Source organism: Sciurus vulgaris (assembly GCF_902686455.1).
Source record: "Sciurus vulgaris genome assembly, chromosome: 1".
In the NCBI taxonomy this organism is placed as follows: Eukaryota; Metazoa; Chordata; class Mammalia; order Rodentia; family Sciuridae; genus Sciurus; species Sciurus vulgaris.
In genome coordinates, this window is record NC_136461.1 from 100,312,853 (window position 1) to 100,330,045 (window position 17,193).

Below are 17,193 nucleotides of genomic sequence, written 5' to 3' on the forward strand. Positions count from 1 at the left end.
GGTTAAAGTCCACATAAGAGAGTGTTAACTCATGGAGATAGTGTATGAGAGAGCCACGCTTCTTGAAAATCTCCCAGATGAACTATTCTTGTCCAGACCTCGGAAATCGACAAATTCTAAGTTAGATGAGCTACCTGGGATTTGGAAATTCAAAACCTTGCTACAGCAACAGCCATTCACTTGGAATTTTGGTCATGGTAATCTCTTTTTTGTCTAGTACATTCATGAAAATTCATCCCTTCAGTATTGGAGTCTAATTGGAAAGAGGTGGCATGTGCACAGGATTACCTGAGGAGCCTGGTCCAGGGCACGGATAAGAGGAAGCATTTTTTAAAATAATTATTTGCATGAAGATACCCTTAGAGCCAGTCGCAGGCCTGGCATGGAGGTGGAAGATGGGAAGTGCATTAACATTGGTTAAAGGCGAATTATAGGGTAACCACTTGTGCAAGATTTGGCCGTGTTAACTCCTGAATTCTCAAGGCAGCCATAAGAAGAAATGATTAGTGCCCCTTTATAAACAAACCAAGGCTTAGGTAACTTAAGTGTCTTTCAAAATATCATACAGTTAGTAAACACAGATCAACTTGTTAAAACTCATGTTCAAGAGGCTTCAAAGTTTACTCTATGCTCTCAGATGGGAGCATCGAATGTAAGAAGGTCTAGAAGGTGGAATTTAGCAAGTCTTTTTCTGCCCTGTCTCCCTTGTCCAGACACACCTTCCCAGGGTTTTTATTCCCTGGATCAGGTAGTCTCAGCCTTATTCAGATCCAAGACCTGTTTTGAGTAAAAAAATTATTGTATTATACCCCCTTTATTATCCTAAAATTAAATTCATAGATAATGTAACCTATCACACATGATTTCACAAACAACTCATTGTGGTGCCATAACTGTAATGTAAAGGAGAAAAACTGATCTCGGATTTTGTTCATATTCATTGCTAATATAGTAGTCATTTATATAAATATTCCACAATTTGCTTTTCCATTCTATTGTTTATGGACATTTTTGTTTCAAATTTAGGAATATTATGATTAATGTTGCTTTTAATATTCTTGTACATGTCTTTTGGAACACAAGTGCGTGCATTCCTGCTGAGGAAATACCAAGGGGTAGAAATTAGTAGGTCACAGAGATGTTTATGTTCAGCTCTAATAAAGACCATCAGACAGTTTTCCAAAGTGAGCACATTGACAAATTTACAATTCCACTACAATCGGAATGTTCCCCAAAGGCTCATGTGTTGAAGGTTTTGTCCCCAGTGCAGCAATGTTCAAAGGTGGGATTTTTTTCAAAATTATCATTTTGAAATAGTTTCAAACCCAAGGACAAGTTATAAAAAGAGTAAAACAAAATCCTTATCTTCTTCACCCAAATTCCTCAACTGTAAAATCTTGCTTTGTATTCTATTTCTCTCTTCCTTTATACACACTTTTTCTGACTTGTTGCCCCATTCTTCCTAACAACTCCAACATAACCATCCAAAGATTCTCTCCTGCATTGCACCAATAGAGCTCTACCAACTGAAATTCAGCATCAATATAATAGTGCTGTTCAAACTCTGCTAGCTAAGCCAAGAGTGATTTTTCCTGTCTCATGCAGGATCCCACCCAGGAATCATGCCACTTTCTATTGTCATGTTCATCCATATCCTTTAATACTGTTTTAGTTAGCTTTTTCTCTGCTGTTACTAAAAGAACTGACTAGAGCAATTGTAGAGGAGGAAAAATTATTTGGAGGCTTATGGTTTCAGAGGTCTCAGTCCATAGATAGCCAGGCCCATTCTTCAGGGCTAAAGGTAAGGCTGAATATCATGCAGAAAAGCATGGCAGAGGAAAATAGTTCACATGATGATCAGGAAGCAGAGTCTCCACTTGCCAAATACAAATATATAACCCAAAGCCACGCCCCAATTCCCACCTCTCCAGTCATAGTGGACTACTTCAGTTACCACCCAGTATCCCTATCAGGGGATTAAATCACTGATGGGGTTAAGACTCTTACAACCCAATCATTTCTCCTCTGAACCTTCTTGCACTGTCTCACACATGAGCTTTTGGGGGACACCTGACATCCAAACCCTAACAAATATAGAATAATTTCTCAGCCTTTCTTTGTCTTTCATCTCTTTGGTACTCTTAAAAAAACTTTCAGTAAAAGAATTCTTAACCTGGATTTGTTTCAGATTGTGGGGGGTTGGCTAAATCAATCCAAAATTGAGGCAGGCAACCAGAAAGGGAAAACCAAAGGCAAGCTTCGGGGACTGAAGTTGTTGTCAAGGGTGGAACCTATTCTTCCCTGCTTCTGCTCTCTCTTCAACCCTACCTTTAAAAACCTTCCTACTGTTTAAGTCATGCCATCCAGATTACACTAAGTAATCTCCTTATAGTCAAGTGACTTAGGATTTTGATTACATATACAAAATCTTTTCACAGTAAAACCTAGAGCCATGTTTGAATAATTAGCCTAGCTAGGTCAACACATCAAAAAATCTATCACAGATAATGTCCCTATACAACACCAAAGAAACGGTAATGTCCCTTATAACATCCCTACTCAGCTACCTTGGCATCTGTGCATAACTTCTTTTTGTTCCAACAACCAATATGTCAGCTACCAAATGATTATTTCTTCACTCTGTGAGTACTTTTCCTTCTTATTTTTTTAATGGATATTAATGTGGACTTGTGTAGTCACGTTTTATTCAATGGATTATCATATAGTGATAGTGGACACCCTTATCTTGATTTCAATCTCAGGAGAAAATTTTTTAGATTTTCATCTTAAGTGTATTCTATACAAGTTTTTATAGATAATATTTATCAGATGCATAAAGTTATTCCTAGTTCACTAAGAGATACATTTTTTTAAATTATGAATGGATATTGAATGTTATTTTTTAATTCATTGAGATAATCCCTTTTTTATTTTGTTAAAATAGTAAATTATATTCATTTTATTTTCAAATGTTATATCAAGCTTGCATTCTTGAGATAAATACAACTTCCTCTTGAAATTACCATCTGTATTTGGTTTGCTAAATTTTGTTTAGGATTTTTTTTCCTTTATATCATAAGACAGATTTTTGTTTCTTATAACATCACTAATTTTGCTAGTCTTATATAATAAATTTGGTAATGGCATCTCTGTTTATTTACTGGTTTATACAGAGTTGGTGTTGTTTCTTTTTTAAATAATTGGTAGAATTCTCTGGTGAAGCCCTTTAATTTTATGATTTTCTTTGTGAGAAATCTTAAATCATAAATTCTATTTCTTAGTTTGGACGTGATAATTTTCTAAAAATATATTCATTTTATATGATTTCAAAATTGCTAAGTAATTTATAATTTCCAGTGATTTAAAAATATAAATTTTTAGTATTTATAAAATCAGTAAAAGTATCTCCCTTTTCCTTTCTCATACTGGCATTTTGTACCTTCTCTTATTTTCCCCCTAAACATTATTATCAGTGATTTATCAATCCTATTTGTGTTACTTTTTGGGGGGTACAGGGGATTGAACTCAGGGTCACTTGGTCACTGAGCCACATCCCCAGCCCTCTTTTGTATTTAATTTAGAGACAGGGTCTCACTGAGTTGCTCAGTACCTTACTTTTGTTGAGGCTGGCTTTGAACTCACAATCCTCTTGCCTCAGCCTCCTAAGCTGCTGGTGTGTTATTTTTTAAATGCTTTTATTAGTGTATCAGAGTTATACATAACAGTGGGGCTCATTATGACATATCCATAACTACCTATAACATTGTTGGCTCCATTTTCAGTCCCCATCTATTTGTGTTCTTAAAGAACCAACTTTGGGATTTGTTTGTTTGTTCACCTTCTTTGAAATGGGGATCTCACTGTGTTGCCCAGGCTGGGTCAAACTCCTAAACTCAAGTGATCCTCCTGCCTCAGTCTCTTGAGTAGCTGGGACTACAGGTGCGTGCTACCACATGACTTTTGATTCTAATGATTTTTTTCATGTATCTATTTTCATCTTCATAAAGGGTCTATTCCTCCTGAAATTCGTTAAATATTTATAACCCACACATGGGCAGTTTTGGTAAATGTTTCCAAGGACTTAAAAATAATATGAATTCCTTAGGTATCAAAGCAATGCTTTTTGGGTGTCAATTCAGTAAGTTTGATAGTAGTGTTGATCAAATCTTCCAGTAAGTTGTACTTACTAATAATTTCTGTCTTCTTACATTATCCATTACTGGGAGTATGTATTAAAATCCCCCATTATGAGTGTAGAATGATCTCATTTTCATTTTATTCCATCAATTTTTTGCTTTATAGATTCTGATGCTATTTTGTGAGATGGATGCATATACATTTTTAAATGTTACAGGTTCTAGGGGTGTTGACTTTTCACTACTTAAAATCTCTTTATCAATGTCTCTTGTTTCATTTTGTCTGATACTAGTAGACATACATACATTTTTTATTAATTTTCTTATGGAATTTGTATTTCTTTTTTTTATTTGTTCTTTTTAGCTATACATGACAGTAGAATATATTTTTACTTATTATATATTTATGGAGTATAACTTCCCATTGTGGTATAGAGTTACACTAGTGTATTTCATTCTTTTACTGTTTTTTATCTCAGTACTTAAAGACACTATTTGATTGTCTCCTGGATTCTATTGTCCTGTCAAACATTAGTTATTAGGCTTACTTTTGCTTCTTTGAAAGTAGCGTGTCTTTTCTTATCTGTTTTCAAGATTTTCTCTTTATGGTTTTCATCGGCTTTACTATGATAGGACCAAGTGGTTTGCTTTGAATTTGTCTTACTTGAGGTTGTAACACTTTTAAATTTTTTTATTTTATTTGTTCTAATTAGTTGTACATGACAGTAGAATGCATTATACATTTTGATAGATCATACATAAATAGTGTGTAATCTCTCATTTTTCTGATTATACATATTGCAGGATCACATTGGTCATGCAGTCATACATGTACATGAGATAATAATGTTTGTTTCACTCTACTATCAATCCTTCCTCCATGCCCCTTCCTCTCCCCTCACTTCCCTCTACCTAATATAAAGTAATTCTGTTCTTCCCAATCCCCCACACACACTGTGAATTAGCTTTCACATATCAGAGAAAACATTCCACCTTTGGTTTGGGGGGTTTGGAGGTTGTAATATTTGTTCAGTTTTTTCATCAGTTTCTGAAGTATTCGCTGCCATTATCTCTTCAACTCTTGCATCTACCACATTCTCCGTCTCCATCCCTTGTGGAACTTCAAATACAAATGTATCAGAACTTTTCATTGTTACTCATTGTACTATGATTGTACTATCTCTTACACTATTTTATGTATTTTCTACTCTTTTGCTTCTCCGAGCTTAAGTCTGCATACTTCTGATCCATTTTTCATTTCATTAATTATTTTGTTCAGTTTTTCTAATCTGCTATTTCATGCATTGAGTTTCTACTTTCAGTGGTGGTAATTTTTTTTATTTCTACAGTTTTTTTCTTTTTTATTGCTTCTGATATTCTCCATCTTGTCACTTTCTTGAATATAATCATATAATCATTTTTCATACTCTAGGCTGGACTGATTATTGTTTAACTCAATACATTCTTAATGAGTCAAATCTATTTAAAACATTATACTAAAAATTACGTCTACTTATTCCCATTCTTATTCTTAGACTTCTGCAACAGAGCAAGTGGCTCCCTGGAATAAAAATTCTTATACTGGCCTCAGAAATATTCAAACAAGGAAAGCAGTAAGCAATCTTATAAAACTATAAGAGTCTCCATAAATATCTGGCATCTTGTTGATGCTATAACTACAGTTAGAAACGTACCTGATGGGAACTGCTTAATCTTAAGGTCTTCATCAAAAGTGGCCACAATATCAAACTTTGTCTTATTATTCCTCAGTACTAAGTAGTTAACTACATAGACTCCTTTGCAAATGGTTATCATGCAAACATTGGATCCTTGATATTCCTTAGCAGGATCTAAAATTCTGTATTAGCTTCTCAATTTTGTCATTACACGACTGGTTATACAGGGGATAAACAAGGTATATAGACAGTTCATCTTTGAACTGTGTTCAGATTGGCTCTAATGAACTATTGATAAATTTGGCATCAAACTGGATGTAGGTGGGCCCATATTGGTAACATGAATTGGAGGTTAATGAGGAAGTTCTCTTTCCTTTATTACACTGGAAATTTTATGGACTTTGTTTTAGGGTCTGATTTTTTTTCTTTTAGCATCTTACCTCAGAAGCCATGCATTTACTTCAGGGTCACATATTTCCTTGTTTTCTTTTGCTTCCATATGTTTGCCCAACAGTCCTGTTGCTTTCATCAAAATTTCAAGCCAAGCGTGGTTGAAGTCCACATTTACTGGAATTTGAATTTCCTTAGGGTCTATTTCTACTGCTCATTTTATTGATTTATTTTGGTATGAGCAGTTATTTTATATTGAGTGCCAAACATTCTGCATGAAAAAATATCAGTTCAGGGTCTCAATGTTATTATCTTCAGAGATGATTTACTTTTGTCTCTTGCATGCAACAAGGGAAGAAGCAATTACTTTAGCACAATTGGGGATTGAGTGATGCAAAGCTGGATTTCAGGGGCTTTTGAGAGCTCATCTATTTCTTGTTTACCTTTATTTCCAGGGCTTATCTCTTTAGAATCCTAGGGTGTTTTCCAGTCTCCCTCTCTCCACAGCCTGCCTAATTTTTTTCCCCAGTTCTCAAACCATCTGTCAAAAGCTCTGCTCAAATTTCTGCTTCTCCTCCAGCATTTTAATTAGCAAATGTCCAAAGAGAACAGCAGCACCAACTGTTGGACTCACCCCTTCGGGTTCTCTTCTCTCTGGGATTTAGGCCCTGCATTTTTTTTTTCCTTAATATCTCTGATAACTTGAAACATATATATTTTTGTTTTGTCCAGCTTTTCTACCCAGCTTTTCTTAGCTACAAGATTAGTCTGAAGTAAATCAGTCTATCAGTGTAGGAATTGATTGCCATATTTTCAGCATCCTTTATGAAATGCTTCATGACATTAATAACGTAAATAAGATTTTCAAAAAAACCACTGAGAACCTGCAAACATTAATTAATATTACCTAAAATAATAGTAAAAGTGAAAATTATAAAATCAATACCAAATCTCTTTACATCCTATATACCATTGGCATTATCATAGTCATATGTTGAGTAACAGAATACTTGGAGTAAATTGTACAATGACTTTGAGATTCTACCTTCATTCCATTTAAGCTTGGCTCCTCCTAACAACTTTCTTTGTTACTGGGCTTTCTACATTATCTCTTGAAAAACAATTTTAGTACTAATAATATAAGTACTTCCAAAGATTTTTGCAGAGACCAGCAGGACATTTGAATGTTATATGGGACATGAAACAATTCATTATATAACTAGACAGTGCACTGCAGGATGTTTAGCCTCCTTGACCCATTGACCAGAAGCATCATCTTGTTAATTTTTTAAACAAAAATGCTTTCCCCAACTGGAAGAAAGTTTTTTTTTTTTGTTTGTTTGTTTTTTGTTTTTTTTTGGTACCAGGGACTGAATCCAGGAGCACTTAACCACTGAGCCACATTCCCCAGGGATATAGGGTGTTGTTAGGTTGCTTAGGGCCTCACTAAGTTGCTGAGGCTGGCTTTGAACTCTCCATCCTCCTGCCTCAGCCTCCTGATCTGCTGGAATGACAGGTGTGTGCCATGGCACCCAGCTGGAAGAAAGAATTTTGACTGTTCTAATTACAAAGAGTCCATAAGTGTTTGAGGAGAAAGATATGCTTACCCTGATTTGCATATTACACAATGTAAACATGTACTGAAACATCACATGGTAACCCATAAAAATGCAGAATTATGTGCCAATTTAAAACATAAATAAATATTTTAAATGCAAAATAAAAATAAATAAATGCTTCCACAATTTTATAAAATATCCTCCAGCCTTCAGTATCACCCTTTTGGGAAACCCTTCATTAGATCTATAAAATTACCAATGAAGATAATGCCAACCCAGAGTATGTGTGGATTCCTGGTCATCCTTAAGGGAACAAAAGGTAGTCTGGACCAGTTACATTATGTCTTCTGTTACCTCCCACACCTGGACAACTCCTAAGGCCAACTTAAAATCTAACGAAACAAGTTTGTTAACACCCAGGACAACTTAAGAAGTCAACAACAAACACCCTGACGTTTTTTCTTGGTTAAGGTGGATGGATGTGCTCATAAGCTAGATGGGCATTATCTTCAGTAATAATAACCTCTTGTTTGATCAACTACAAAGTTGATCAATGCATTGTTTTGATTCTATTACCTTAATCCTTTCAGTATCCCGACAGAAGGTTAGTATTAGTCCAATTTTAGAGGTGAGGGAAAGGGGGCTTAGAAGTTAAAGGACTGCCCAAGAATTTTTAAAACTATTAAGCGCTTCTATGATTCCACTGCACTCTTACTGTTCCACTCAAAGCCACCAGTCTTTTTAAAGATTCATGCTGGTCTCCACCTTCTCACCATCCCACCGCCCCACTCCCCCACCGCCCCGCCAACTTTCTCCTCCCCTCCCCCGCCCCAGTAAGGTAGAAGGGGGCAACCTGATTGGAAGGGCTTGAGAAAATAGGAAAATGGGCCTAAGAGGGTCCTCGTACGGAACTAGCTCTCAGCTCCACTGCTTCTCCCACTCCCCTCCCCACCCTCCTACGCCATCCACACAGCTGCAGCGGTTTTCCACTTTCTTCCATCCTTGAAGTTCGATTTTCGGGTATGGGGAACCCCCTCTCTGCCTCTTCAGCAGTTCATTCCTTGTGGCGGTTTCCAAAGCCCTTTGCCACCCGCCTCGTCCACGCACCCCTCCAGCCAGGCGTCTAAAGACCTCCTACCCTAGCCCAGCTGCTGAACTCACGGCCCCCTGGTTCTCCGCCCGAGGTGCGGGCTCCCACCGCCGCAATACTGGCTCTGGGCGCCGCCACTAGCTGGCAGCCGGGCTCCGGCGCTCGGCGCCCGAAGTTCCCCGGCTGGGGCCGGGCAAGCGCCTCCGTTCCCTTGGCAACGGAGTACACAGTGCTAGCGGGAGCTGGGCGCGATGTGCTTCAGAGATGATGGTGAGCGGGATGCGGAGGAGTCCAGAACAGAGGAAAGGAAAAGGATGGCGAGGATGGGAAGGCTGAAGGGGAAGGAAGTGCAGTTCCCCCTGGGTGGAGTTTGGTGCGGTTTTTCTAAGAATTTGATGGAGCCCAGCCCCCTCTGCTCTACCTGTCTGGTCACTCCTCTCCTCCAAGGAGCTCGCATAGACCCCTGTGCCTTCCCTAACCTGGAGTTTGTTCTTTCTTGATTTTCAGGGAGGGTGGATAACTACTCCTTCGGATCATGTCAACACAGAAGGCTCTTTCCTCACTTCTATCCCCCAAACCGGTTGGGGAACAAGTTTCTTCCTCTTAGGGGATTTCCCCACACAGGGCCTGGATGTTACATAACAGATGTGAGTATTCGCTTTCCCTTACAAGGATCTGTTTCCTGAATATGGAAGCGAGACCCGGGTTTCCTGGAAAACAAACTCTAGGATGTGTGATCTTATGGGTCACAGCATGAGAAAGTGCCTAGTGGGCAACCCAGCTGTTCCAACCAATGCAGAGATTAAACGACCATGTTTTCACCATAGGCAGGCAATTCTTGTCTCCATATAGTCCCACCCATCCCCACCTCAAAGACCTCTGAGCCAATGCCAGTTTCCCTCCCGTTAGTCCTACCCTCAGGCTGCCTATTGTAACTGGAGCAAATTCAGATCTCCTGAGATTCAGAAGATTGGATTTATTAGAATGCACAAAAAATGTCATTTATTCTACCTATCCAACCACATCCCTGTTTTAGTCAGTTTTTTCATTGCTGCTATCAAAAGACCTGACAAGAATAATTTTAAGGACGAAAAGTTAATTTTGGAGCTCATGGTTTCTGAGGTCTCAGTCAATAGATGGTGGGCTCCATTCCTTGGGCCCTGAGGTGAGGAAGAACATGATGCTGGAAGAAAGAGACTCAGGACATGATGATCAGGAAGCTGAGAGAGAGCTCTGCTCACGAGGACATAATATAAGCCCCAAAGGCACACCCCAGGGACCCACCTCCTGTAGCCACACCCTACCTGCCTAGAGTTATCACCAAGTAATTTCTAGCAGGGGATTAAAGCACTTATTAGGTTATGGCTCTCATAACCCAATTATTTCATCTCTCAACTTTCTTGCATTGTCTCACACATGAGCTTTTGGGAGACACCTCATATCTAAATCATAACACAACCCTTTGCAAAATTACATGTATTATTTATGCAACTATTTATGTAATTATTTGTGTGGTTTTGACCTTGAAGGAGTCAAGACAAGAATATCTCTTACAGAATAGTTCAGATGAAGGCTATTCACTGTGTTATTGATGTTTTTCTTTACTCTCTCTCTTTTTATACATATATAACTGCTCGAAGTGGTATGGCTTGGCATACAACCTAACTAAGATTCCGACCAGTATAAAAGGATATGCTATTGGAGCCAGAACAGCTATGAGGTTTAAACCAGTCCACAAGGTAAAATTCTGGGATTTTAGGGTGATCCATGTGACTGTATATAAAGCTTGGGCATTAGTTTTGCAGAAATGTGGAGCGGGGATAGCAAAAAACAGTTCACTGGGGAAATACTCCCAATGAAGGATTTTAGTGCTGAGATGTGCAAGGTCAAAATACTGGAAACTGTGTTTATACACATCATATTATCTTATCAGTTAAAAAATAACTTTTCTATCCTTTTGTGAGATTGGATTTTAAGTCTAATCTTTAATATAAGATGCTAATATCCTCTCTCTCTCTCTCTCTCTCTCTCTCTCTCTCTCTCTCTCTCTACCCCCTCTCTCTCCCTCTCTCTCTCTCTGTGGGTGGGGATGGAACCCAGGGCCTTGCCCATACTAGGCAAGTACCCTATCACTGAGCTACATTCTCAGCTCAAGGATCCTAATCTTTTTTGGATGTTTTCTTCCATGGAAACTCAAGGGATACTGAGTCTCAAAATTTCTCAGTGGATCTGTTGATATAGTGACTGCAAAACTTTTCTTGGTTCCCTACTCAGCTTAGGTTTATTACAACCTGTGCACTACACATCCTGGATGACTGACTCACACCTATAGCTTGGTTTTCTACCTACATAAGTCTATTTGTATATCTTGAAGTGACTGAACCATAGCCGACTTATAAATAGGAAGAGAACGATTCTGGTTTTTTACCTGGAAGGCTTTCTGTGTATGTATATCTCCCTTTAACACATTGACTTTTTTTCTTGGTAATAGGAATTGACACTTCACCCAGGCTTGTACCAGAAAGTAAAGAATTGGAAGGAAAAACCAAAGCAAAATTTTGCTCCATTTAATACCTTGGTGCCTCGATTTCAGAGCTGTTTAAAGGACCCTTCTTACCCTGGGTATGTTTCCTCTTCTCTAGTACAGTTCGACAAAAAGCAATAGGAAAAGAAGTATACAAATCAGTGATTATAACCAAACTAAATAAGCAGTCGCCCATCTTTAAATATTTAACCTCTTATCTCCCAGGTCTCTTGTGTAATTGCAAAATCACAATTATTCATTCAGTAAATATTTATTAATATACCAAAGAGTTTGGGTTGGTTCGTTTGTTTTTGTTTGTTTTGCTTTCCCAATACTGGGGATTGAATCTCTGAGCCACATCCTCAGCCCCATTTACTTTTTTATTTTGAGATAAAATTTCACTAAGTCACCTAGACTGGCCTCACACTTGCAGTTCTCCTGCCTTAGCTCCCAAGTCCCTGGTATTACAGATCTGTGCCACCACACCTGGCTACTTTGTAGGTAGGTTGTACTTTGTGGGTTGCAGAGTTCTTGCAGTAAACCCACCACACAAGCCTCTGAGCTTGGACTCTAGAGTCCAAATGGATGAGAAGTAGGTATACAAGAAAATATCAATAGTAGTAAAGATGGTGACCATGTATTTTATCAAACTGTGATACTAATGAGAGTGAAAGGGAAGTAGCCATAAGCTAGGGCTGTTGTGGATAAACCAGGAAGTACAGTGACCTGGAAAAGTGCTGTGAGGAAAATAAAACAGGACAATGATATGAAAGCTATGGGCTGAGGCAGCCTTAGATAGGGTTGTTAAGGAAGGATGCTCTGAGCAAATTACACTAGATCCGATTTTGATGACAAGACTGGAGCAGCCCTGGGAAGATCTGGAGACAGAGAATCCCAGGCAGAAGAGATAGGAAGTGCAAAGACTGTAAATTGGGAAGGAAATTGGTATGAAGAAAAGAAGGCTTCTATGGCTAGAGGGCAGTGAGCAAGGAGGAAGAGTGGAGACAGGGGCAGGCTGGAGTAAAGGCCTTAGGGGTCACGGGGCTTATGCTAAATGTGTTAGGAAACCATTCAGAATATATGAAATTGTAAGTGACATGGTCACGGTCTTTCTTTTACTGATGAGAAGTCCAAGAATCATAGAGTGAAAGTAACTTCTTCGAGCTTGCTTTAAGGAAGTTGAAGTGTTAAGTCTTGAACCCCATGTCCACTCTAAGCATATTTCCCCCATGGTAGAATCAACACCAAAAGAGTTTTTTTTTTTTTTTTGTTAATTTTATATTTGTTCTTTTTTAGTTATACTTAACAGTAGAATGCATTTTGATATATCATACATACACAGAGTATAACTTTCCATTTTTGTGGTTGTACATGGTGTGGAGTTACACTGGTCGTGTATTCATATATGAATATAGGAAAATTATGTCTGATTCATTCTACTGTCTTTCCCATTCCCATTTCCCCTCACTTCCCCTTATTCCCCGCTGTCCCAATTCAGTGAACCTCGCTCCTGCATCTCCCCACCCCACCTATTGTGAGTCAGCATCCACATATCAGAGAGAACTTTTGGCCTTTGGTTTTGGGGATTGGCTTATTTCTCTTAGCATGACAGTCTCCAGTTGCATCCATTTACCAGCAATTGGCATCATTTCATTCTTCTTTATGACTGAGTAATATTTCATTGTGCAAATATACCACATTTTCTTTGTCCATTCATCTGTTGAAGGGCATCTATGTTGACTCCATAGCTTAGCTACTATGAATTGAGCTGCTATAAACATTGATGTGGCCATGTACCATGTTCTGCTGATTTTAAGTCTTTGGGGTATATGCCAAGGAGTGGGTTAACTGGGTCAAATGATGGTTCCATTCCTAGTTTTTTTGCAGAATCTCCATACTGCTTTCCAGAGTGATTGCACCAACTTGCAGCCCCACCAGCAATGTATGAGAGTACCTTTTCCCCCAAATCCTCACCAACATTTATTGTTACTTGTTTTTTTGATAATTGTCATTCTGACTGGAGTGAGATAAAATCTCAGCGTAGTTTTCAAAAGACAAAATTTTAGGAACAGAGGCAATTCTAAAGTAATCCATGGCCAAGAAATTTAATTGGTTCTGCTTTTCATGTCCCTAGATTACAAATAGATTATCTGGGCATTTTAATCAACAACTTTCAGAACTAATTTATCACTGTCATGAATCTCTTCTATCACCCACCTCTTCTGTGATCTTTTGGTCTTTCAGTTCAGGACACAGAATTGAAGAAATAGTTTTTAGAGTCAGTCTGTACCTTACCTAATAAGAAATACCTTAACAAGTAAAAGAACCCCATGCTTGCCCAGCATTAAAAAGTTAGTCAGACCATTGCTTTTCCCAAGGGGTTAAGTCAAGTTCAGGGATAGCCATGGAGTGTGTCTTATGTCACTGACTCATTAGATATAATTTTTGTATTTTTTCATTTCTAGTCCTGGTACATACAACCCGGAGAAGAAACCACTCCCAAAAGTTACTTGGCCAATGAAATTTGGATCTCCAGACTGGGCTCAGGTTCCAAGTCTAGAGAAAAGAACCCTAAAAGCTGAGGTATTACGATTGGATTTCTGTAGATCACTGTCTAACATATTCATATATATCAAGGGTTCATAACCAAAAGCCTGTAAATGAAGTTCATGGTCCCCTAAAATTATATGTAGTTTTGTGTGCATATAAATATGGGGATCCTATTTGAAGACTTACACAATTTCTTAGATTTTTAACCGTGTATAGGACTGACTAAAAGTCATGTTTTCTTATCTGTTCCTCAAGTAATCTTTTGGAATAGATTCAGGAGAAATATCCCTCTAAGACAATGGATGACACTAGAACCCAGAAACATTCATTCATTCAGCTGGAATCCAGACCTTTTAGCTCCTAATACAGTTCTTTCTGAAAACACTTGAGTGTTAAATGATTGGAGAGCTATAGAGCACTCTGATTAGGAGCATGAACTCAGGATTATACTGCCTGGGTTCAAATACTAGCTCCAGTGTAGACTTGCTGTGTGATCTTAAGCAAGTCCTTTAATTTTTCTAAGCATATGTTTTCTTATCTTTAAAATGAAATAATAATAAAATTGATCTGATATGATTGTAGAGATTCCACACTGAGAGAATGCAGAAAAACATTTAACACAGTAATGTAATGTATGCTCAGTCCATGTTAGCTATCATAATTCTTGAGGTGCATTTCTTTCCTAGTAGAATTTAGGATTAATACCACAAATATTTTCAAAAGCCTAACATATTAATATAATTGTGCTTAGGCATTTAGATAACATTCAGGAATTGAACATATAATCCTTGTCTTCAAGAAGGCAACCAACTACTAGAACATCTACCGAGTAGCAAATATTTCAGACTATGCTGTTCATCATAGAAAGATAATAAAGGGTAGATGTACACAGATGTTGAGAAAATGACTAAGGCTAGATTACTTTGAAACTGGGGCTTACCTGGGTCCACACAGCTGGAATGCATGCTTCTATTTTGCATGCAAGGCCCTGAGTTCAATCTTCAGCGACACACACACACACACACACACACACACACACACACACACACACAGACGAAGACTAGAACCAGAGGATTCTCATCAGAACATTGTCTTTCATTGCAGCTATCCACAGACAAAGAATTTAGAAAGCATCGGAACCGTGTGGCTTACTTAAGCCTATATTACGATTGAGAAGTGGTCACTTCCTTCACATACTTCTCCTGATCACAGAATCTTCAGAATAGAGGACAGAGCTGCTCTTCTTCTGCATTACTGTGGCCCACTTGTCTTTCAAGCTGGGGCCCAGGGCGTGTTAAGGGGCTCACAACTGCAATTTGCCAGTATAAAGACTGGTTAAGTGTCCTGTCTCCTGCTGCTGGTTTATGATCTGGGGGTTCATGGTAGATGGTTTCATTTGAGTGAAATACTCTTGGGTCCTTGCCCTTTATTCATAATTTCCAGATACCAAGCTTATATGTTCTACAACAAGCTCTGGTAATAGGTAGCTGGTATCCTACACATATCAAGAGCTGGATAGGATATGGGCTTGCTAGATATAAAGGATGCTTAAAAGCAGGTGAAAACCTTCCTAATTTAGGAGCTCTTCCAAGCTTTAATGTAGCGTAGGAAGGCCCTAATTTGGTTGCCTTTCCCAGACTGACATAAAACACACAGAACCAAAAATATCCCCCCTTCCCATTACATCATCTATTTAATCTGTCAGTCAACATACATATTGAATTTATTACTCTCTGTCTGTCAGTGGTAGGCACTGGGAACATACTAGAATTCAACATACACTAATGTACTAGTTCCTTGAGGCCTGCCAGAAGTCTGAGACTTCCTCAGGGTGAGGAATGCATTGGACCTGCCCTCAGTCTGAATGACCTCTGGAGCCTTATACCTAGCCTGGGGATATTAAGGTCAGAACCCACAACAGCCATGTGTAAAATACTTATCCAGAAACTCTGGCCTGGTAAGTAGGCTTTTAATTTCCAACATTAACTGACATAACTCACGAATATAGTTTGTTCAGGATTGGCATTAAGAGTGGTCTAACTTAACTTTTTTTTTTTTCCAATGGGAATTGCTGGGGATTGAACCCAGGGGCACTTTACCAATGAGCTACAGCCCCAGTCCTTTTTGTTTTCATTTTGAGACAGGGTCTCATGAAGTTGCTGAAGATAGCCTTGAAATTGCAATCTTCCTGCCTCAGCCCTCCCCAGTCACTGGGATTACAGAGGTGTATACCCAGGGGTCTGGCTTATCTTTTAATGGGTATGTCCTTTTGTACCCACTTAGACCTCTTAGTAATTATCCAAAAAGTGGAAAATCTGAAAGGTCTGGGTTTCAAAGAGTGAGAAGCTGACAGTGGCCACAGAAAGGCTCCAGCCCACCACAACCCTGAGAGCCACCCCACAGCAAGTGTTAGCTAGAGAAAATGATAGTAAGAGACAAAAATCTCCTGGGTGAATGACTTGGAGGAGCCTAATTCCATAAGAGTCAAGATCTTCTGAAATAATTATGGTGAAGGTCAGAAAAGTCTCTACTGAAAACCAAACTGGAATATTAAAATAAAGATACCTGAAGTTAAAAACTTGCCCCGTATATAGACGTCTTTTAATCTGATGATTGAATGATTCTGTTAACTTGTCAAGAAGCATTTATGACTCAAGAATCATGATGAACTGTTACCATCCCTCCTACATGCATCCCTCCCTTTTCTGCTGTGGATCCACACACATGCAGACAATAAGTTAGCATTATTTTTTCTTATTCAGTATCTTTTGCCCCTTCTTTGGAGTTTATTGACAGCAAGTTGGAACATCTTTCACACTATTTGGTCCATATGATCAAAGTTTTTCCCAGGGAAGGAAACTCTCTTTCCTAAAATAGTAATCTGAGGCTGGGGGTGTAGTTCAGTGGTGGAGTGCTTGCCTAGTATGGGCAAGGTCCTGGGTTCAATCCACAGTGATACACACACACACACACATACACACACACACACATGCGCGAGCGCGCACACACAGAAAGAGTGAGTCAAAAACACATCCTATTCAATAATAAAATAATAATGACGTGACCAAAAATAAATTGTAATATAACTTCAGTTAATCCTCAGGGTTCCTTAAAATGCTAAGCTGCTAAGAAATGGCACAAATACTTAAGAAAAAATACCATAAGAGCCGGACGTATAGCTCAGTAGGAGAGTCCTTACCTAGCATGTGCTAGGGCGGGGATCTCCAGTACTGCAAAAGGAATAAATAAATAAATAAATACAGTACCA

General features: G+C 38.6%; 1 protein-coding gene and 1 long non-coding RNA gene across 3 annotated transcripts in view; one reads left to right on the top strand and one right to left on the bottom strand.

The window, feature by feature from the left end:
* The window catches only part of LOC306666561, a 61,374-nt gene extending 52,412 nt beyond the window's left edge, over positions 1-8,962 (bottom strand). The window contains exon 1 of one of the 2 annotated variants that reach the window (XR_013765330.1): positions 8,923-8,962. This is a non-coding gene — a long non-coding RNA (uncharacterized lncRNA). Of the gene's footprint in view, positions 1-8,713; positions 8,873-8,922 lie in introns of those variants that run through there. The other variant, XR_013765331.1, reaches the window with a different exon arrangement.
* CIMAP3 (ciliary microtubule associated protein 3) lies at positions 2-16,910 on the top strand. The gene is made up of 6 exons (XM_079148715.1): positions 2-197; positions 9,359-9,498; positions 10,492-10,590; positions 11,343-11,473; positions 13,841-13,958; positions 15,030-16,910. Exons 1-6 carry the CDS (start codon positions 32-34, stop codon positions 15,096-15,098), a joined length of 723 nt encoding a protein of 240 aa, XP_079004841.1. The 5' UTR covers positions 2-31; the 3' UTR covers positions 15,099-16,910.
* Positions 16,911-17,193: the final 283 nt, after the last annotated feature.